This window comes from Dendropsophus ebraccatus, chromosome 7, assembly GCF_027789765.1.
Source record: "Dendropsophus ebraccatus isolate aDenEbr1 chromosome 7, aDenEbr1.pat, whole genome shotgun sequence".
In the NCBI taxonomy this organism is placed as follows: Eukaryota; Metazoa; Chordata; class Amphibia; order Anura; family Hylidae; genus Dendropsophus; species Dendropsophus ebraccatus.
In genome coordinates this window covers 111,529,520-111,553,303 of record NC_091460.1, presented here as the reverse complement: position 1 = coordinate 111,553,303, position 23,784 = coordinate 111,529,520, and the positions used below count along the sequence as shown (strand labels likewise).

The 23,784-nt window shown below is 43.3% G+C and overlaps 1 protein-coding gene across 2 annotated transcripts in view; it reads left to right on the top strand.

Moving 5' to 3' along the window:
* Positions 1-23,784, top strand: part of SHROOM3 (shroom family member 3) — a 155,392-nt gene that overhangs the window by 85,948 nt on the left and 45,660 nt on the right. For both annotated transcript variants that reach the window (XM_069978173.1, XM_069978175.1), the window contains one exon: positions 16,627-16,749. In XM_069978173.1, coding sequence (XP_069834274.1) covers positions 16,627-16,749 — 123 coding nt within the window. The remainder of the gene's footprint in view (positions 1-16,626; positions 16,750-23,784) is intronic.

Genomic DNA, 23,784 nt, shown 5'->3' with positions numbered 1-23,784 from the left:
ACCTGCTCCCTGTCACATACATCACCCATAGACCTGCTCCCTGTCACATACATCACTCATACTACTCTAACTTTCCAGTTGATTTGAAACTACGACTATGTTTTGGTACAATATCCAAGCACTTGGTGCCCCACTGTACAATTTTGCCCAGGGCCACACTTGGCCTTAAAACGGCCCTGGTAATAGAAGACGACAATGCACAATGGCTGATCTTTGTCTTCCAACAGGCTGAAATAGCAACGATCAGCCTGACAACAATCTGCTGCTGCCGCTCTGTGTTATCTGACAATCACCCGGGCATCCCCCCCCCCCCATCCCCTCCGCAGCCATCAGCCATCGGTATTCAAAGGGCAGATGATCCGTCTTGAGCATGCTCCACTTGCGCTCGTCTCTAACAATAGGCTATAGGCTATGTTCACACTACATAAGTTGCATAGTTAGCACAGCAGTTGTAACAGCCGCCGTGATTTCTACGGCACTTACGTAGTGCTTCCTTCTGAGAAATCCCAGCCAGAGTGTATACTCCGGTCGGGATCCCTAGCAGCACCACGAAAAACTGACATGTCAGTTTTCTGCGGCTGCTATTCAATGAATAGCGGCCGCAGAAAACCCTGTCAGTTCACACAACGTGTCTCCGGCCGCACGCCTCTGTTCACACAATGCGGCTCTGTTCACACAATGTATCTCTGGCCTCACACCCCATTGTATGCAGTGGGGAGTTCTGATGCGCCCGCATCAAAACTCAACGGCGCTAAAGATCACCCAGCCTATACTGCAGTATCGGCCAGGAGGATCTTTTCTGAGACCTTACTTGAGCTCTCTTACCAAGTGTGAACATAGCCATATTGTATAAGAGCATTGTAACATTTACAATATTTTTATTTGTTTAAAATATGTTTTTTTTTACACTGCCACTAGTAGTTGTACTAAACTGCCACTCGCTCTCTTCTGCAACTCAACTGTCAGCTTTGCTGTGTAGACTGGGTAAGGGTCAGCATAGGAAAGGGGATTTAATGGCAGATTATTTGTACTACTGGAGACCTAGATAATGCAGGGTAGTAATATTATAAGGCTCTGCACACATTACTACATCAATTCCTGGTGACTTGAAACCTCTATCATATGTCTTTGACAATGAAATCCCATTCATTGCAGCTGTTATGAAGCATGACGCTATGAAGATAGCATGAACAACATGCCCCCCCCCCAGTCAATATCTTGAATACAATGTTCTCTTACTCACAATTGTCAGCAATAAGCATAGGGCAGTGCTGCAGATTGATGAAATAACACAAGAAAGACATAATAATAATCTTTTTATTTGTATAGACATAACTCATTTCACACGTATATACATATACACAAGCTATTAAATGGTCTTATTGGCTCCTGTCTATAGGTTCTCTTTTAAACCAGAAGATTAAGTAAATCAACCAATGATATGACTTTTTTATAATAATAATAATTATAATAATATTTTTTGCGAGCCAACAGATTCCGCAACACTTAACTTTCTTAATGCTGGCACCAATGTATGAACAAGCTTATTCCCTTTTCTGCTTAGCATTTCGCCTTGTGCATGTGAGCGTGTGTGTGGTCTGCATGGTATTTTTGTTTCCTATTCAAGGTAAGATTGTCAAAAGACCATCACATCATGTACCTTTTATGGCCTTTCAGTGCTTTTCTATACGATTATTATCCGATTGTATGTTAATAATCTGGAACGGTCACAGCACAGTCTGTAAAATGACAAGCCTGAATATGTGGGTGGATTACTAGCTGGAAGTATAAGAAAGTGCTTTATACTACTGTAACGCATGGTTGGCTTCTATCTCATGCAGAAATTGTTGTTTATTTAGTTTTTGTATTTTATTTTTTATTGGATGGAAAACAACTGCTTTATATATTGTCAGCAATGTCATTCATCATCTTATTGCACATCAAAAACAGAAATGTTCTGTATCCAACCTGCTTTTCTATACTAGGGGTATTGTATAATGAGATTGTTCACTGTATTTCATGGGACTATTTGTAAATAAACACATTTCCGGCATTTTTGAGGCAGCTGGCTTTATACAGAATGGTCCCATGTAGTATCCTGGTGAATTTATTAACAGTGTCATAATGATATACATAATAGTCACTTTGACTCTGCTGCTACCTCTGTTTGTAACAGGAACTGTCCACAGTAGTAGCAAATCCCCATAGGAAACTTTCTTGCTTTGGAAAGTTCCTGATATGGACAAAGGTGGCAGCATAGAGCAGTGTGTCAGACTGGAAAGAATACACCACTTCCTGCAGGACATACAGCAGCTCATAAGTATTGGAAGATGAGATTCTTATTAGAAGTAAATTACAAATCTATATAACTTTCTGACACCAGTTGATCTTAAAGAAAAAGGTTTTGCCAGAGTACCCCCTTAATGCCATGTAAACATGATTGGATAGGGAATTTCATTATGGAGACTAGGGGAGCTTTCTTTTGCTACTGTGTTAAGTTTCCTGGCCCCTTCCTAGTAACAGATCTATGAATTTAAATGATGGGCTCAGACATCCATCAAATAATGAACTATCTGTTTGATTGTCTAAAGGTGGCCATACACCTTCAATAGTTGTTGAAGAACGATTATTCAGCCGACCGTATCTCTCCTATCCTCCGCATACAAATGAACGTTTGGCAGAAAATGTTGGAGGAAGACAAATGTGGAACCATGCTTGTGATGCTTTAGCGGACCTCTCCCTTATCCAGCAAGCTTGATAAATAAGGTCCTTAGACCCTCAGTATAAAATGTATGGGGATCTACAGAGACTCTACCAACAGATGATGTCAGGGGTGATAGGGGTCAGGCATGATGGAATTTCAGTGGCCGATCTGTCGGTGGAGTCTCGGGAGACCCCCATTCACTTTATACTGACGGTTGAACCCACCACTGGGGACCTTAACTAGAGCATTAAAATATCACGTTTGCTGGATAAAGGAGAGGTCCTCAAGCATGATTCCACACTTCATCCAACATTTTCTCCATCCGTATACTGTATACTGTATGTTCCCACTGCACATACCCCTTGCAATGGGAATGTATATATACATTCCTGACTGAGGGGCTTACTGATGTATGCGGGACCGCTGCAGTGAGAGCGGTCCTGCACACATCAGTGTGTCAGGGGCCGGAGGTAATGAGAGGCAGCTGCGATCCTGCAGCTGCATCTCATTAACCCCTTAAACGCCGCAATCTATAGCGATCGCAGCGTTTAAGGTACTCAGTGACAGAACAAGCTTCTGGCACTGAGTGACAGGGTGTATGTGTAAGGTGGGAATAGATTATTTATATGTCTGGGAACACTGCTACTGGCTGTATTATGCTATGTTACTATATTTTGGTCTGATGTGGTGATTGGTTGCCTTTAAGAGTAGTAGTTGACATCTGCCACTTTACCAATTCTGAAATATTACAAGGTAAGGCTATGTTCACACGTAGTATCAGACCGGCCGTTCTCAGAAAAGATCATCCCAGACGGTTCTGCAGTACCGGCCGGATGGTCTCTAGTGCTGCTGAGTTCTGATGCGGGCGCATCCGTGCGCGCCCGCATCAGAACTCCCCACTGCACACTATGGAGCATGCGGGCCAGAACGGCTCGGCCTGCAGCACAACGTATGTTCCGTACCAATCACGTCCGGAAGTGTTCCGGGCGGGAAAAGCGCTTTCCCATGATGCCCGTAACACATCCAATCAGCAGGAATCTTGCACTAGCCCACCCCCTGTGTAACGTCGGTATTGTTTTAAGAGGAGCGGTCTGGCCTGTCTCTACACACGCAGTGTGTAGAGAGAGAGAGAGAGAGGAAGCATACTGTTAGCGGTGCACAGAGCTCATCACTGACAAAGAGAAATCAGAATTTGAATATAAAGTCATGGCACAGCGGCAGCAGGAAACCTCACAAAGCGTTTCAGGCAGAGGGCAGGGCAGAGAGTCTGGCTCAAGGGGCAGAAGAGGAAGTAGCGCAGGAAGAGGGTCCAGTGGCAGGCCTGACCTTCCTTTGTCACACCAGGGTCGTGTCCACACGTCTAATTCCACAGTCATGGAGTGGCTGGCTCACACTTCGACGTCCACAAGGATGAGTAGTGAGACAGCAAGCCAGGTATCTGTGGGTACCTCAGACACGACCCTGACTTGGCATGGGCACGAAGCTATTCCCCCACGTCCTCCATCTGATATCCTCAGCAACATCCCGCTAACTTTTGACCCACCGCCTGTAAGAGAACTGTTGGCGTCTATGAGCAGCGAAATGCTTTTTGATGATGATGAGCATGTGGGGGAAGAGACAGGGGACAATCAAGTGCAGGGCATAGCTGTGTCGGAGGCGATATCAGAGCAGGCCCATGTTAGGCCTGGCAGGAGAGCAGTAGGCTGGAAATGAGAGAGGGCTGGGCAGGAGCCTGATGAGGATGATAGCATCATTCTGGAACAGGATGATGCTACATCGGATGCTACATGGAATCCACGGCAGGATTTGGCTTATTCGACGGATTCGTCAACCGGGAATCTGTCCGCCAGCAGGCCTGCAACAACTAAAAAGCAGACAGGCAGCAGTAGTCAACTAACAAGTCTTTAGCGTAGCTGGGACAAGCAGATGACCACTGGGGAAACCTCCTCCATGGCAGGTCCTAGTATTGGCAGCGCCCGCCCATCCTCGCAGCCTGTCAGCACTAGACTCTACACCTCACCTGTGTGGCAGTTTTTTAAAAAGTGCCCGGAGGATACCTATGTGGTCATCTGTCGCCTGTGCGACAGGTGCATTAAAAGAGGCAAGAGTTGCCATCCTGGCACTGCCGCCATGGCTGCCCATATGAAGCGCCACCACCTTTCCGCCTGGGAGAAACGGCAGACCTGCGGTCAACAGCAGCAGGAAGCAGCAGTAGTCAGGGGGGCTTTTCACAGAGTCAGACCTCCTCTGTGGAAGGGAGTGTGGCTTCACTCCCTTCTTCGGCTGGTGTCCCTGTGTTGCTAGCGGTAGGCAGCCTGGCATCATGGAGTCCCTATACCGGAGGCAGACATATGCTCCCAGCAATCCCGCAGCAGTCAAGCTGAACGCCCACTTGGCCAAGTTGCTGGTGCTCCAGGCTCTGCCGTTTTAAGTTGTCGACACTACTTTTCCAACACAGCTATCCTGGCCATGTATTGGTTGCTGACTCGCTGAGCCATTCAGTGAGCAGACATGTACATTTAACCACAGACATCTGGAGCTGTAATTACGGGCAAGGGCAGTATATGTCCATTACTGCTCAGTGGGTAAATGTAATATGGCCGGCGGACCCCCAGCAACTTGGCCAGGGAAGGGCGATGACACCAACCCGTTGCCACAGCAGGGTTCCTGGGTTCACGGTCCTCCTCCACCTCCTCCAGTAGGTCCAAAACCTCCTCAACCGCCAGTGTTCCTCCCTTGTACCACTTGGGTGTAGCATGGAGGTGTCACGCTGTGCTGCATCTAGCCTGCCAGGGTGAAAGGAGACACACAGGGGAAAAGCTGCACCGCCTGCTCGAGACGGAAATCCTCTTGTGACAATTCCGCGCTGCGTCAAGGAAGTATGAGGCATGCCCCGTGTATGGCACGTTTTAACCTAATAGTTACACACTTTCTAAAGTCTTCATCCCATTTACAGACTGTGCTGTCAATGGCTCGAAAGCTGTGTAACCATTTCAGCCATTCACTGGCATCCATGTTGACTACTGCTGTGCTTGCCCTTGCCTCCTTGTTGGCTACTGCTTGGCCTTAACTGGCATCCAGGTTGACTACTGGTGAGCCTGCCCTTGCCTCCTTGTTGGCTACTGCTGGGCCTTAACTGGCACCCATGTTGACTACTGGTGTGCCTGCCCTTGAATCCCTGTTGGCTATGGCTGGGACTTAACTGGCATCTAGGTTGACTACTGGTGTGCCTGCACTTGCCTCCTTGTTGGCTACTGCTGGGCCTTAACTGCCATTCATGTTGACTACTGGTGGGCCTTAAGTGGCATCCAGGTTGACTACTGGTGTGCCTGCACTTGCCTACTTGTTGGCTACTGCTGGGCCTTAAATGGCATCTAGGTTGACTACTGCTGTGCCTGCCCTTGCCTCCATGTTGACTACTGCTGCTCCTGCCTGGCCTCCATGTTGGCTACTGTTGCTCCTGCCTGGCCTCCATGTTGACTACTGTTGCTCCTGCCCTTGGCTCCATCTTGGCTACTGCTGGGCCTTAACTGGCATCCATGTTGACTACTGGTGTGCCTGCCCTTGCCTCCTTGTTGGCTACTGCTGTGCCTTAACTGGCATCTAGGTTGACTACTGGTGTGCCTGCCCTTGTCTCCTTGTTGGCTACTGCTGGGCCTTAACTGGAATCCAGGTTGACTACTGGTGTGCCTGCCCTTGCCTCCATGTTGGCTACTGCTGGGCCTTAACTGGCATCTAGGTTGACTACTGGTGTGCCTGCACTTGCCTCCTTGTTGGCATCCATGTTGACTACTGTTGCTCCTGCCTGTCCTCTATGTTGGCTACTGCTGCTCCTGCCTGGCCTGCATGTTGGCTACTGCTGCTCCTGCCTGGCCTCCATGTTGGCTACTGGTGATCCTGCCTGGCCTCCACGTTGGCTACTGCTGATCCTGCCTGGCCTCCATGTTGGCTACTGCTGCTCCAGCCTGGTCTCCATGTTGGCTACTGTTGCTCCTGCCTGGCCTCCATGTTGGCTACTGCTGCTCCTGCCTGGCCTCCATGTTGGCTACTGGTGATCCTGCCTGGCCTCCATGTTGGCTACTGCTGATCCTGCCTGGCCTCCATGTTGGCTACTGTTGCTCCTGCCTGGCCTCCATGTTGGCTAATGCTGCTCCTGTCTGACCTCCATGTTGGCTACTGCTGATCCTGCCTGACCTCCATGCTGGCTACTGCTGATCCTGCCTGCCCTCCATGTTGGCTACTGCTGATCCTGCCCTCCATGTTGGCTACTGCTGCTCCTGCCTGGCCTCCATGTTGAGTACTGCTGCTCCTGTACTGGCCTCAAATGACTATTGCTGGACCTCCACTGGCCTCCAATGACTACTGCTGTTCCTTCACTGCACTTGTGACCTTTTTCCTGCATAGACCCTGTAATGGTGAATTTCCTTCATAGACCCGGTAATGGTGAATATTGAAGTCTAAAAAAAAAAATCTGAGAACTGAGAACCTTTTTTCCTGATTTTGCTTTTTTATATCTTTTGATTTTTTCTCCATTTTTTACATTCTTGTTTTTGATTTCTTTTCCTTTTATATGCGATCTATTTTTAACTAGTGACGTATACATTGTTTTTATTATTATTGTCTAATATATGCATGTCCTATACTACTGATGTCTTACCACTAAAGGATTTTAATACGAACTAAATATTTATGTGTTTTATAATTAACAAATGTATTTAAGTGTCTACTTTTATCTGGCAAATTTTGCATTCAAAACACAATACTAGTTAGCACCTGAGGACCTCACCACACACTTCTCCTTCGTTCTCTTAAAAAAAAAAAAAATTACTTTGCGATATTGAAAACATATCAATGTTACTGACATGTAGAGCCCTAAATTCAACCAAATACAATACCCCCGTATCATATAGATGCTTTAAACTATGAAATCCGAAGAAATCTGAAATTCGGTCGAACCGAACTTTCCGAAAAAATCCGGAAGTCCGGTCGGAACGAACTTTTGAAAAGTTTGCTCATCTCTAGATATCACCATCTTGTTATGAAATTTCTAATTTTCTAATAATACAGCCATGAGCATAAAGATATCTGAGTGAGTGAGTCACAACAGGAAACCTGCAAGTTCTCTAAGCATGGGTGCAGTCCAACCTTCTCATTCTATAGAAAATATTCTGGTAATTCCAATAAACTAAGATACCTTTCTGATGCTTTTAATATCTGCTTTAAAAGTCATCAGTAATTGTACAAAAGGAATTGTACATTCCTAGCATTACATCAGGTAACCAGTGCAAACACCTCCCGGCGCAGTGTTTCCACCCATTGCTCACAATTGATATGAAATATTGTTGTTTGACTCATATAAGTTCTGCTTTTTTCCGCCTATAGGCATATATCTTTGCATTTTGTAATCCACAGTGATGTAAAAGACAAATGTTTTGCTGAAGTAAGGGACTTTAGATATAAGAGGCATGTAAACCAATTGAGAGTAATACATGTTCCTATCCCTGTTCTTTAGATTTCCTGCTGATTAATTTGTCAGGACAGTTACTATGTTAGATCTGTTGCTTTTCGGTCACGCCAAGGCCTATCTGACAGGTTTCATTTAAAAACTTGTCATAGACCGCTGAAGAGTTAAGCTCAGACAGGACGGGTGCCAAAAACGATTTGCTAAGAGGAACAACTGTGTTTCTAGAGGTGTGTGTGTCAAACTTAACAAGTGGAGATAACCTTACTATTGACCCACAGTGTTAATCTGGGACTTCATGCCAGCATGTTAGTAGTTCTTTTGCCATTTCCTATGGCACGCAATCCTCTAGCATTTAGGCAGTTGCTAAATCTTTTCTCCCAATTGAGTATGTTTCACTATTTCTCTTTATGCGCTTTACTTACCTGAGCATTTGTACAATAACTGCTGCGTGAAAGATGTTTATTAGTCCATACATCTACAAAAACCTTCAAATTTAACCCTTTGTATCTATTTTGGTATAAAAATAAGCAGCGAAACAAAACATTTTCGAAGAAGTTTGAACGTTATTTTATACATTGTGCGAACCAACGGATGTTGTTTCCATAGACTTTATAGATATGCAAAACAAGAGTCTGTGGAGTCTTGGTTGCGAGTCTCAAAACACGGGACAGCCAGATATCTTTAGCCTGTTGCCACGGGGTGCCTCCATGATGGGGAGAGCACCACACCACCCTGATAAATAGCCCCTTAAGTCCCACTCGGTTGCGAGTATTGGAACACAAACAGGGAAATACCAGGGTGGCCCCTTTTTGTCAATGTCTAACTCAAGGTACGAGTATTGCGATCATGACAAGGGCTTGCCAAGGCAGGCCTCCATCCACAGACAGTCGTTTCGGGGTATTTTCCCCTCGTCAGTGTGGAGTAGGATTCTGGCTAGTTGGGGCAATAACAAATCGACCAACAAAACATAGTAATCACTGAACTCAAGGAGAACAGTGAAAAAAACTCCAATGAAGTACTCAATCAAGAGTCTCCTTGGCAAACCCTTGTCATGATCGCAATACTCGTACCTTGAGTTAGACATTGACAAAAAGGGGACACCCTTGTATTTCCCTGTTTGTTTTTGATGTTTGGGGGCATCAGTGGAGACTCTTGATTGAGTACTTCATTGGAGTTTTTTTCACTGTTCTCCTGGAGTTCAGTGATTACTGTGTTTTGTTCATAGACTTTATAGAAATCATTAAAGAATAAAAAAACAAATGTCTTTATTTTAGATTCAAATGGCGGCTGTTATTTTACAGTGTGTGAATGTAAACTGAAGGTGACAAATGGGAGCAAAAATTTAATAAAGACCTATGAGAATTTTTTTTTTATATCAAATTAATTGCAAAACAGTAAGATAAAACATTCAGTGGTTCCATAACCTGCAAAGATTTAATATTGCATTAAAAAGGCTCTTGCCCATTGAATTAAAAATATTCCAGTAATGGAAAACCATATTTCTTTACTATGTATCATGTACTAAGCATGACTGTACATTGTAATATCTTCTGACACATCATCAGATGTCAGAAGTTAACAATCTTACAAAGTCTCAGCTGTGAACATCAAAGTCAACTCTTTTGCTTTACTATAGTCTATCAAGCTAAAGAGTCAGATCTACAGTCAGTCGGGAAGTGGAGCATGCTACTGTGCACTTCGCTTCTCCCAGCTGTATCTTGGTATCACCCAAGGTCTCAGCAGTGAGTCCCTCTGTGATCAATAACTTTTGACATGTCTGATCACACTTCAAAAGTTATTACAAATGACACTAACGCTTTAAGAAGGGGGTCTTCATACAGAAGGTTTTTTTGTTTTTTTTGTCCGAAAATGATAAAATCAGTAACAACCCAGGCGATCAATTTGCCTTAAGGGATCTGCAACAGTGGTCTCAGCCCAATCATACAGCAATCATTACAAACATTTACATAAATGTTTTGCTAAAAGTCATTATTTAGCAAAGTGTCTTAGGCCTGATCTACAAAGCCATTAATATGGCTGCCAATCTAGTTTCCACACTTTTCCTGACTCCTGTAGAGCTATTGATACTTGTTTCCATTGTATTGAAGACAACAGATTACATGCAATTCATTATAATGATCCCAAAAAACAAACACCAGCCAAAAAGAGGCATAAACTTTACAAAGACAAGAGGCCCATCGCTTTTTTGGGGCATTAAGAAATTCCTTTGTTTCTGTTTACCAAGCACTTCTATGGAATGGGTACATAACACTTCATAAATAATCAAGTAGACTCTTGGTCAAGACACTTTGACAAGTAGTTTTCCCATGGAAGACATAATGGGTCTTTTAATGCAAATTGTCACACAAAGCAGGGAGGAAGACAAAACAAAAAGTGTAGTCAGTGCAAACTTTACTCATTTTCTCAAAGTCTATCGTCCTTAATTTTGGTTATTTAATAATTTAAAAAAATGACAAACATTTAGTTTGAGAACCAGGGGTTACACAAATGGTGCAGTGTTTCCTACATGACCTATAAAGAAAATTTATCAAACTGGTGTAAATTAGAATTGGCTCAGTCACCCCTAGCAACCAATCAGAGTCCACCTTTTATTTTCCAAAATATCTGTGAAGAATGAAAAGTGGAATCTGCCAGGGGCAACTGAGCCAGTTCTACTTTACACCAGTTTGATAAATCTCACCAGTGTTTGTTTCTTAATTTTTATTGTTGCCTGTGAGTAGTGTTAAGCGGAACTGTCAAAAAGTTGGGGTTTCAACATTCTCTGAAACCAAGCATTCACGTTTTATTCCCCATGGCTGTTGAAGTTGCATGCCGCCCTAGGGAGTCCTGGAAAACATGGATACAGCCATAGGCTACAGGCTGTATCCATGTTTTCCAGGACTGCCTACAGCAGCCCTAGGGGTAATCAAACGATCATTCAGGTTCGGAGAACGTCGCCAAACTCAAACAGTTTGACAAATCCACTCAACGCTACCTGTGGGAGTTCTTACCTATCTAGCTCCTGGAGCACATAAAAATGAATTTATTAAGGCTTGCATGCTAGTTTATTGCTGTAAAAAAAAAAAAAAGCAAGTTTTCTAAAAAGAAAAAACTTTTCTTTGAGCAAGAATTTGCACTCAATTTACTGCTCAATTTAAGTGCTCCCGGCAGCAAATTGTCGGGTTTTGGCCATTTTCCCTTTCAGTTTAGTGCTCCGACATATTTACTAAAGGTGTGAGACACAATTTTTTTCCAAAAACCTAACAAACCTGCCAAGTGGGCGTGTCATCGGTGTGTCCTTCAAAACCCACCACAGCCAAAAGATTTATTAAGCAAACCATACATTTTTTAATGGTTTTCTCTTCAAAAACCAGTCACTTCTAATGTAGCGGGATGGTTGGGTTTTAATTTTGTCTTGTCAAAAACATTCCAGATTTACATAGCTTATGCACCACATTGATGAACTTGGCGCAAAAAATACAACACAAATAACAGCATAGCGGCTTAAAATTGACGGATTGTTAGTAAGTCTGGTGTAATCAATGATAAATTCAGGTTTACCCATATGTGTTGTATCTGGGAATGGGTAGGAAGCATGGTGCATTGGTGTTAATGCAGGACATAAATGACCTGCTTCCGGAGGGGCTGGTCACCATTTGGGGTTTAGGACTCTTTCACACCGGCCAATTATCGGCAATGAGGAGTGTTGCTAGAAACTGTCATTCAGCCCATGGAGTAGTGTCACCAATCAGTCAAGGAGCAGGAAAATGCCTGCTCGCCCACTGATCGTATTTTTTGTGCATGCCTAAAAATCCTCGCTTACCAGCCTTAGATGTCCTTGTGTAAACAGGGGATGTGCAACCGTATTTTAATGGCCGCACGAACGATACAGGGATTGTCTAATGTAAAAGGACTCTTAGCCTTGGGCCTTTAGTTTCTCTCCCCTTTGATGTCAATAAAAACCCATATCTTGCAGTTAGTGTCGCTTCTTCCCTAAAATTTATATTTATTTGATCTTCTAAATTATTCATACTTTATATTGACCAATTTGTATTCTGTGTTTAACCTTACATTAAAATAGTGACTAAGAACACATAGGTATGTAGGATTTATATTATGTCTCCTAAATAGTGCACAGGAGATCTGTTCTTGGTAGAAATAAAATACGTTGTTTGACACGACTGTATTAAACATATCTGCATGTTCAGAACACAGTAGATAAACTTCTTGTATGATTTATAGCTTAACAGAAAATGACCCTTGTGCTGCCAAAGAGCAGTAAGACTGGTTTCTCTACCGTGAAGACGCCAATTACAGTATATTACAGTAAAGTGTCTTTAGTCCAGACATCCTGCTGGACTCCTGCTGCTGTGATCCCAAAATAAACTCTTCCTTTGTTTTAACTTTGTAATATTTAGGACAGAAAAAAGCAGATATATTTACTAAAAAATTGTTAAAAAAATTATATTAGGGTGATGATCTGTAACAGATTTCTGTGTTTAACAACCCAACTGCCAAACCATTCTTTGGTGTAACCTAAAGTGTAATTTAAACTGTTGTTTAAATTAACTTTTTGACATGTCAACAAGACCCCCACTGATCCTTATGTATAGCCAGGAGAAGTGGGTAGCTGTGAGCTTCCCTTCCTGGCTTGCTGCTGTATCCGACTTGTTGCAGAAGACAGGCTCCATTATCGGTCTATGGAGCTTATGTCCCGCAATGAGTGTGATGGAGAAGGAGCTACGGAATAAAGTTCACAGCTGCATAAAAGCCTAAATCTTTAAGAATTGCTAAATGCCATGCTTCTGCTCCTTGGTTTAAAAAAGGCCCCCTCCACTTTGCCGACATAGTAAACCATAGAACTCGACAGCTACTTCCCTTCCAGGACTTTGTATCCTGATTCTCCCCCTTGATCGGTGTTCTTCCATCGCCAAATAAAAAACTACACTCGGGCACTTTTCCTGAGCAGAACTTTCTCACTCCCCACTACATATGAATGAATGGCTATGCCCCTTCACCCACTCCACTAGGGGCCTGGTTTCTGCTATCTACTGTCCTACTGTTTCCGCCCTCTGAAAGCCTACCACAACACTTCTATATGCTAAAATAGGAAAATTACCCAACACTGACAAATGCTGAATGGGGAACAATCTGGGAACAGGCTAAAATTTCCCCGTGCATGGTATACAGTGAAGACTAATACAAATGCCCCATGCACTGGTATCACACTCCAGAAATTCTTCATAGGTTCGACCCAGCGCTCAATCACCTCAATGTCCATAAGTTCAAAGCCCTTTCTGTTGGTTGTTGGGCCCAGATATCCCTTACATTATCCCTATTCTAGAACTGTGAGATTATATTACCATACTGGAGTGCTGTGAAGAATCTTATGCTTTAGGTATTGTAGTATTACATCCCCCTGAACCCTAAGGCTTGTTTGCTGAGCCTTTTCTCCGTGCATCTGTGCATCTGTGCAAACATCGTCTGAAGAGGCTCTTGTATATTCTTACAGCCACCAGATGTCTCAAAGCCTGGCACTGACTAAAACAGGCTGCTCCCTTTAAGCCTGGAACTTCTAACTAGGATAACAGAGGTTAGGGGTATGGAGTACCTCTCGGTGGTGGGAGTGGTGGAGGTGGACAGACTGGGTGCTGTCAATCTAATCAGGGACCCTTGGGACTTTTACTGGGTGGAACATCATGCCCAATAAGGTATTTGAGACTAAACTCATACAATGGAACATACTGGCTAAACCCCCCATTTGTGACCCCCCCCCCCCCCCCATCTTGTCAAGATTTCTACGTTTGCATTTTCACGCATGGTTGGCTCGCAGCGTGTTTTGGCTGTTTTGGCAGTGTTTATGGTTTTCAAGATCTTGTTTAGACCTACGGGCCATTGTAACTAAGCTGTGCTTCCTTGGGACTCTGGCTGGATGGGCCTCCTCCTTGTGCTTTCCATGTTGCCCCTCTCTAGCTGGTTGCCTGTCTATCTGGAATCCTGACGGCCCTTCTCATTGTTGTTGCTTTTCTTCCATTTGTTACATTACCCATAGAAATCATTGCAGACTGAAGCGGGTGAACATGAGCGTAGGCTGGTCTCACATAGTGCTGATCCATGATGTTGTCATTTCAGGTCATCAAACCTGGTTGGTCTGGGATCTGCAGTAAAGTGAATCTATCAACTGCAATTCACAATCTAAACTTCTGACACTGTTAGACAGCTGTTAGGTCAAGGAGACACATTGTAATTTCCATATATCTAACTGTGCTTCCAGCATGCAGAAAAAATGCTTTTATTCATGAGTGAAAAGTATCATTAAGGCTATGTTAACACTATGTATATTTCAGTCAGTATTGGGGTCCTCATATTGCAACCAAAACCAGGAGTGGATTGAAATCACAGAAAGGCTCTGTTCACACAATGTTGAAATTGAGTGGATGGCCGCCATATAATGGCAAATATTTGCTGTTATTTTAAAACAACGGCTGTTGTATTGAAATAATGTCAGTTATTTATTGTTTTATGACGGCCATCCACTCAATTTCATCATTGTATGAACAGAGCCTTTCTGTAATTTCAATCCACTCCTGGTTTTGGTTGCAATATGAGGACCACAATATTGACTGAAATATACGTAGTGTGAACCCAGCCTGAGGGTGCATTCACACATAGCGGATTTCTCGCTGCGAATTTGCGATCCCTGCCCTGTACACTTATGAGCAAACTTGCAGCGGGATGCACATCCCGCTGTATGTCCGCAGCCTGTCCAGTTAACCCCCCAAGCTTGTCTGCTCATAAGTGTACAGGGCAGGGATCCGCAGCGGATCTCACTGCGAATTCGCAGCGAGAAATCCGCTGCGGATCCGTTACGTGTGTACACACCCTAAGGCTCCTGATCTGCTACAAGCTGGAAAGCCTCCTTGCTCCCCCTCCCATGCCTGACCCTGCTTGGTTGACAGCTGCAAGGTGAGCTCCAAGCAGAGTGAGATATTGGAGAGGAGTAAGGAGGTGTTACAGCTTGCAGATCAGATCAGGAGCTTGGGAACATATATTGCAGCTGACAGAATCACTTTAGACAGTGAACCTCTGGCATATGTCTGAATTGTATGCACCATTAAAATGAGCCCGCTGATTGGCATACATTTTTTCAGGAAGAGCCAGTCAGTGACATATCCAACTGTTTGGCTATCAGTTGCATATGTCTGCATATGTAAACACCATATGTACTATACACCACAACTGTGGTATGAACAGTGCCTTAGCCCTTATTCCCACATTCCATGTTTCATGGGTGACGCGAATGTAGAAGACCGCGCGGCTGCTTCATTACATGTCAATTCTTTGGGCCGATGGCGGAATCTGGACGAACTAAGAATGGAGTCTATGGGACAGACGGAGAGTCAAGCGGGTGTGTGTGGGGTGAGCAGCGGAATCCGCAGGAAGTTATCCACGGGAATTCCTCAGTATGCACATACCCTAAGCCTTCCATGTCCGTGTCGACCGTAAAACACGGAACATGGGAATAAGGCCTTACTTTTTAACTTCCATAACAAGCAAAAAAAACACAACTTGTAAAGAAAACAAAAAACATAGTTCTTATTTTAAGCTTAAAAATGTTGTTCTTCTACAAATTAAAAGTAAATTGTCCTGTTAGACACCTGCATGAGCTTTAAATGACTTTTCTTCAACGTGTACGGAATTCAAATTATTTCAAATATGCAAGCTTAACCCATGGCTTGTTTCTTATTATACTTCTAGCACAGTAGTGCCAGGCAGTGTCGCGAGTGCAACTACTGTACTAAATGGGAAACCTGTATGAATAAGAGGGGTACTCCAGCAAAAAAAAAAAAAAAAAGTTTTCAAATCAAATGGTTTCAGAAAGTTACTTCTATTCTACTCAGCTGCTGTATCTCCTGCAGGAAGTGATGTATTCTTTCCAGTCTGACACAGTGCTGCCTGCTGCCACCAATGTTAGGAACTGTCCAAAACAGTAAAAAAAAGCACCATAGAAAACTTCTCCTGCTCTGGACAGTGCCTGTTATGGACAGAGGTGGCAGCAGAGAGCACTGTGTCAGACTGGAAAGAATACACCACTTCCTGCAGGACATACAACAGCTGATAAGTACGGGAAGGCTGGATATGTTTTAACAAATCTGTTTAACCTTTTGAAACCAGTTGATTTAAAAAAAAAAATCACTGGAGTACCCCTCTAATAAGTGGTCCAGCAGAGTAGATATTGCAGTAAAGGTCTTCAAGACATGAACAAAATCCTGTGTCTATTGGTGTAATAGCAATGGAGGTTATTTTATTCATATGGAGTACCCTGTATCTTGTTTAACTTGGCATAATTTAGTCATATACACAAGTGTTCAGCATAAATTAATGAATAGTAAATATAGGTCTTGGTAATGATTTGTCCATTTATAAACTGATATATTGTCATTTTGTTCATCTACAGAAGTTTGTTCATTGAAAAGACGGCATGTTCTAACACTTGCGTGGAAACAACAATAGACAGACTATCATCCCTCAGCTGTGAAGAATGCCGAGGGGACGGACATAAGCTGAGACTCAGACACAGGTGAGAAGAAGGAATATTCATTCAGAGACTTCAATGGACAGTAGGGCATAGTCATCGATGCCAGCCTGAATCAAAGCTACATATCCTGAGACTCTCAAAAACAACAGAAAATACATTTATTTGAGACAGTACACCCATACCAATATGTATGGGAATTTTTTTATTCCAATAAATGCTAAAAGAAAAAAAAATCCAGAATTACTGTATTTGTTCATCATGCCTCCCAACAGACAGAATAAAAAGTATGTGGTCCTCTAAATTATACCAATGACAACTATATATTCCCCTGAAAAAACAACCCCCCCCCCCCCCCCACATATTCTTAATGACTAGAGGTGAGTGAACTGAACTCCCAGAACTGAGGCTCATTCCGAACTTTTTGTAAACATTGGAACAAGTTCGGAAAGTTGGTGGTTGCGCATCTAAAAAAAAAAATGTTTTACCTGTCCACGCTCCCCAGGTGTCCTCCTCCTGGTCTCCGGTGTCTCCAGCCACCTCCAGCCCATTCAGCCACTGAGACACGTTGGCTTTACAGGCTGTCACTTTTGAGACATTCACTGTCTACAGCACTGTCCCGTCTCAGCCAGTTATGGCTGAATAAGATTTTGGCGAGTGTTGAGGATACCGGAGAGGACGGACATCGTGGGAGCGTGGACAGGTAAATATAGATGAGCACATTTTTTGAACCGCACTAAAACAGCTAAAAACATGTAATTTGTTAGCTGTTTTATTGCGGTTCGTTTAAGGTTTGGTTCAGATGGTTAAAGTTTGGCAAACCTGATGAACTTTTGAAACGTTCACTCATCTCTTATAGTGACTATTGAAGAATACAATTAATCTTGGAAAAACAAGGCCCTTATGGCTATTTCAATAAAAAAAAGTTATGGCTCTTTGAAGGTAGGGATTGAAAAAACACCACCTCATAGACTAAAACTTGATAAGGGTCTAGTTGAAGGGTTGGGTACTGTCAAATGCCTGTTTAATTGTTTAGTACCAACAGTGAAAGAGCTATTAAGCTTTTGTGCCTCCTTGGAGAATTGCAACCACTAAGGCCACATTCATCAGTCCGTAATTTTGCAGGCCTTATGGACAGTGAAGGTCTGTAATGGATTCTTTCCCCGTTCGATATGAGGGGAAACTGTCCGAATCTCCATGGCACTGTACTGACAGTGCTGCAGACATTCAAGCATTTTCCCCGCTCCTGGCAAGATATTGGTACATCACGCCGAGCAGAGAAACTCTTCATTACAGGCCTTCACTGTTGGTAAGGTCCGAAAAATTGTGTGAATATGGCCTAAGACTGAAGTACTATTGTATGTAAAAATAAAAATAAAAAAAAAGTCAAACTTCTTTGTTTTAATTAAATTGGCATGCCTTTGTCTTCTTTTAATGGCGCCCAAGCTTGAGGAGCTATAATATAATCATACAGAATTTCAAGCACTGTGGTAGAGAGCAGATGTTAGTGTAGATAACCTGCAATAGGATATGTTCTGTGGAAGAGCAGGCATGCTTCTATGCATGGAAGGGAGTTCTTCAGGAACAATGGCGGGTCTGTGGCATAGATTAACACTATTTAATGTGTGGTTTAGGTTTTACAAACTAGTGACAGAAAAGAATTTCTGCAAACACAGACACCAATTGAGTGGGACTCATTAAGTACATGGCTTTGGGGTGCTTATCCTGGCATCAGTGAAGCATACAAAGACCCTCTCACCAAATGCTGATTATCAGTGTCTTCTGTGCTGCTTCGGGAGTTCTTACCTCCTCTTTTCAGTGCTTTACATGCCTAAGCTTAGATGTGTGCAGAGCACGGCTATTAGAATAAACCATGGCACTACTGCCCAAAAATTCCCTCACATAGGAAGGAATGTCTTTGTGCATTCTCGATGTATACAACACTAGGGTTGGGATATTGAAATAAAAGCAGATTATCCTAAATACAAATTTTATCACCCTCTAGTGGAGCAGATATAGCTTTTGAGAAATTTAGTAAATCAGGTGTCCAGGATTTTTGCACGCATAAAATACATTGTGTTATGTCTAGTGCAGAGTGGTGATGTATTACAGAGATTGAACGAACACCCAGATTAGAGTAGAGATGAGTGAGCACCAAACTACTTGAATGCTTGTTATTCAAGTCAAGTATTTTTCCAACACTCGAGTGCTCGATTCGAGTAACAAGCCCCATTGAAATCAGGATGACTCGAGTATTAAACCAGGTGCCCCCCAACTTAACAGAGTGGATGGTACCTGTTTAATCTGTAAGTGAGGCCATATTTACACATCCGAATGTGTATCCGTAGTGCTCCATGCTTCACGGAGCACTACATTACACTTGATTCACCCTAGCAATCCACACGGATCGAGGCCCCATATACACGTACGGACGTGTGAAGGAGGCCATTGGATAACATTGGTTTCATGTTCTGTCCGCAATTACGTGCCCGCAATTGCAGACAGAGTAACGGATGTGTGAATTAGGCCTGAAAGTTAACTCAAGCCCCTGGGGGCGAGACTGTGCTGTATAAGGGGAGAGGGGGGCATTATAGGTGCTTGCTTCTGAATAGCATATTAACGTAAAAAAGCATATTCTCGTTTCCATTTCGCTTAGTTTTGTAAGCGAACAAAAGCAAAATTAGAATGAAAATATGCTGCATTAAATTAATATACTGTAAAGAAGCTGGCAGCTATAATGTAATAGACAGGCTCCCTTTCTCGTCTGTTGCATTATAGCCGGCAGCTTCTTTACTATATATTTACTTAACACAGCATGTTTTCTTTTTGATTTTGCGGATTTATTTGTTTACAAAAGTAAAACTGAAATTAAAATACAGTATGCAGTTTAAAGTTAATATACTGTTAAGAAGCTGGCAGCTAAAATGCAATAGATGCAATACCCAATCCTTGTGATAGTAAGTATAACTCCCCCCCTGGGCACAGTAGTTAACCCCCTGAGGGCCAGACTGTCACTTTTTAGATTAACCACATACCAGGTGGGCACCTAGTTACATACCTAAGGGTGGGGGCACCCTAAAGCTTATTAAAAGGCTTCTCAGCAGCTTTTCAACAGGCTTGATTACTGAGTACTTTCAAGTCGCCCTATACTCAAGCGAATACAAGTTACGAACAAGTGTGCTTGTTCATCTCTACTCAAGAGAGAATCCATGTGTCTTGCTTCTCCCTCTCAGGCTTTGGGCTTTGCACTAAGCATAACAGTGTAAAAGTTTTACCCAGAACAGCTGACCCCCATTAACCCCTTAGTGACCGCCGATACGGCGGGCACTAATGGGCCAGTGCCGCCGCTGTATTTCATCTCCCTCCACCGTGAGTGGGGGGAGATGAAATAAGTAAAATCAGACCCCAGATCAGCCCCCCTAGTGCCCCAGTATCTAACCCCCCCCCCTCCCCGGGGTGGCCATCAGATCCAAGAGCAGCGGTATATACTATATACCTCTGATCGCTTGTGCCATGTGCTCCCCAGCACTTTTTATCCCCTGTCACGATAAATGATTGGTCACAGGGGATAAAAAGTGATACTGTGCCCCCCCCCCAAGTCACCCCCGTCCCCCAGTCACCCCCGTCCCCCTTCCCTTATATACTCACCTGATCCTGGGAGCTCCTTCCTCCTTGACGTCCTGGCTGGTTACGAAGTGCGCATGCGCTCTACAACCAGCCAACTCTGAAAATTTAAAGTGACAGAGACCAATTTGGTCTCTGTCACTGAACTTCGATTACTGTGATAGAAAATATCACAGTAATCATAGTAATACAGTGAAAATAAATGTGTAAAAGTGCAAAAAGTGAAAAACATACAAAAAAATAAAACACACACTTTTTATTATAGTAATAATTGCAGTTTACTTCCAAATTACCCCTAACCCCCCCAGATTACCCGTAACCACCGCAGGTTTCCCGTAACCACCCCAGGTTGTCCGTAATCACGTCAGATTGCACGTAACCCCCCAGATTACACGTAACCACCGCACGTTGCCCGTAACCACCGCACGTTGCCCGTAATCACCGCATGTTGCCAATGACCCCCTCCAGATTGTCCGTAATCACCCCAGATTGCCTGTAACCACCCCAAATTACATGTACCCACCCCAGATTACCTATAAGCACTTCAGTCTATCCGTAACAATTCTAGATTGTCTGTAACCCCTCCAGGTTGCCCGTAACCACCGCAGGTTGCGCATGACCACCCCAGGTTGCCTGTAATCATGCCAGATTACATGTAACCCCCAGATTGCACGCAACCACCGCAGGTTGCCTCTGACCACAGCATGTCGCCTCTGACCACCGCACGCCGCCTTTGACCACCGCACGTCGCCTCTGACCACCGCACGTCGCCTCTGACCACCGCAACTTGCCTCTGACCACCACACCTTGCCTCTGACCACCGCACGTCGCCTCTGACCACCGCACCTTGCCTCTGACCACCGCACCTTGCCTCTGACCACCGCACCTTGCCTCTGACCACTGCACCTTGCCTCTAACCACTCCAAATTGCCAGTGACCCCCTCCAGATTGCCCGTAACCATGCCAGATTACAGGTACCCACCTCAGATTACCTATTAGCACTTCAGTTTATCCATAACCACCCCAGATTGTCTGTAACCACCCCAGATTGTCTGTAACCACCCCAGATTGTCTGTAACCACCCCACGTTGCCCGTAACCACAGCAGGTTGCCTGTAACCACCCTAGATTGTCTGTAACCACAGCAGGTTGTCCGTATCCACCCCACATTGCCCGTAACCACCCCAGGTTGCCTGTAACCACCCCAGGTTGCCTATAACCACCCCAGGTTGCCGTAACCACAGCAGGTTGCCCGTGACCACCCCATGTTGACCGTATCCACCCAAGATTACCCGTAACCACCCCAGGTTGCCAGTAACCACCTCCAGATTACCCGGAATCACCTCCAGATTACCCGGAACCACCCCAGACTGTCCGTAACCACCCCACATTACCTGTAATCTTTTTTATTTTATTTTAGTAACTGCGCTATTCTAATAACTATTACTAGCTGCGGTTTTGCTCCAGCAAATTGGCGCTCCTACCCTTCTGAGCCCTGCTGTGTGCCCATACAGTGGTTTATGCCCACATATGGGGTACCGTTGTACTCAGGAGAACCTGCGTTACAGATTTTGGGGTGAATTTTCTCTCCTGTTCCTCGTGAAATTGAGAAATTTCAAACGAAAGGAACATATTATTGGAAAAATTCGAGCTTTTCATTTTTACTGTCTACTTTTGAATACTTTCCTCTAATACCTGTGGGGTCAAAATGCTCACCACACCCCAAAATGAATTCTTTGAGGGGTGCACTTTCCAAAATGGGGTGACGTATGGCGAGATTTTACTCCGCTGGCAATACAGGGGCTCTGCAAACACACCTGGCGCTCAGAAACTTCTTCAGCAAAATCTGCATTGAAAAAGCTATTGGCGCTTCTTTCCTTCTGAGCCCCGCTGTGTGCCCATACAGTAGTTTATGCCCACATATGAGGTACCTTTTTACTCAGGAGAACCTGCGTTACAAATTTTGGGGTACTTTTTTCTCTTGTTCCTCGTGAAATTGAAAAATTTCAAACTAAAGGAACATATTGCAAAAATTCGAGTTTTTCATTTATACTGTCTAATTTTGAATACTTTCCTCTAACACCTGTGGGGTCAAAATGCTCATCCTACCCCAAGATGAATTCTTTGAGGGGTGTACTTTCCACAATGGGGTGACTTATGGTTTTTTTTTTCTCTGCTGACACTACAGGGGCTCTGCAAATGCACCTGGCGCTCGTAATCTTCTTCTTCTGCAAAATCTGCAATGGAAAAGCTAATTGGAGCTCCCTTCCTTCTGAGCCCCGCTGTGTGCCCATACAGTGGTTTACGCCCACATATGGGGTACCGTAGTACTCAAGAGAACCTGCGTTACAAATTTTGGGGTGCTTTTTCTCTCATGTTTCTTTTGAAAATGAGAAACTTTAATCTAAACTTATATATTATTGGAAAATTTTAATTTTTCATTTTTTTTACGGCCTAATGGTGAATACTTTCCTCCATCCCCTGTAGGGTTAAAATGCTCATTATACCCCTAGATTAATTCTTTAAGGTGTCTAGTTTCCAAAATGGGGTCCCTTATGGTGGTTTCCAGTATATAAACCTCCTAAATCAACTTAAAAAAAGAACTGGTCCCTAAAAAAGTCAGTTTTTAAAACTTTCACGAAAATGTGGTAATTTGCTGATAAAATTCTAAGCCCCGTAACACCCTAAAAAAGTAAAATATGTTTATGAAATGAATCCAGAATAAAGAGGACATATCGGTAATGTGACTTAGTAACTAATTTATGTGATACGACTTTCTTTTTTTAGAAGCAGAGAATTTCAAAGTTCATAAAATGCTAATTTTTTTAATTTTTCATGATATTTTGATGTTTTTCACAAAAAACACACAAAGTAGTGACCAAATTTTGCCACTAATATAAAGTGCCATATGTGACGAAAAAAACTAACTCAGAATCGCTAGCATACGTTAAAGCATCACTGAGCTATAAGCGCATAAAGTGAGACAGGTCAGATTTTGAAAAATGAGCCTGGTCTTTTAGGTGCAAATAGGCTTGGTCTTGAAGGGGTTATATAGGCTTTAACACATGCCTTGTATTTGTTATATGTACTCCCTATATATTTTATTTGTATTACAGCTATAAGCACTTTACTTACCATCCATATATTTACCTTCTGGTCAATATTAGTGCATATGACAATGTTATGTCTTAGTTGCCCATGTATTTGCAAGAGATTATTTTAATATATTTGGGTTGGTTTATATTGTTTTACTGAGTATAACCCTATTTATTACTCCTTTATTAGTATTTATACACACTAGCTTATTGTATTACCTAGGGGTTTCTTGTTAAACTGTTATATATTAGTGGTTTAAAAATAACGTGTTGTTTGTAGTGATGAGCGAGTACTAAAATGCTCAGGTGCTCGAGACAAATATATTTCCCGATACTCGAGTGCTCGTTTCGAATAATGAACC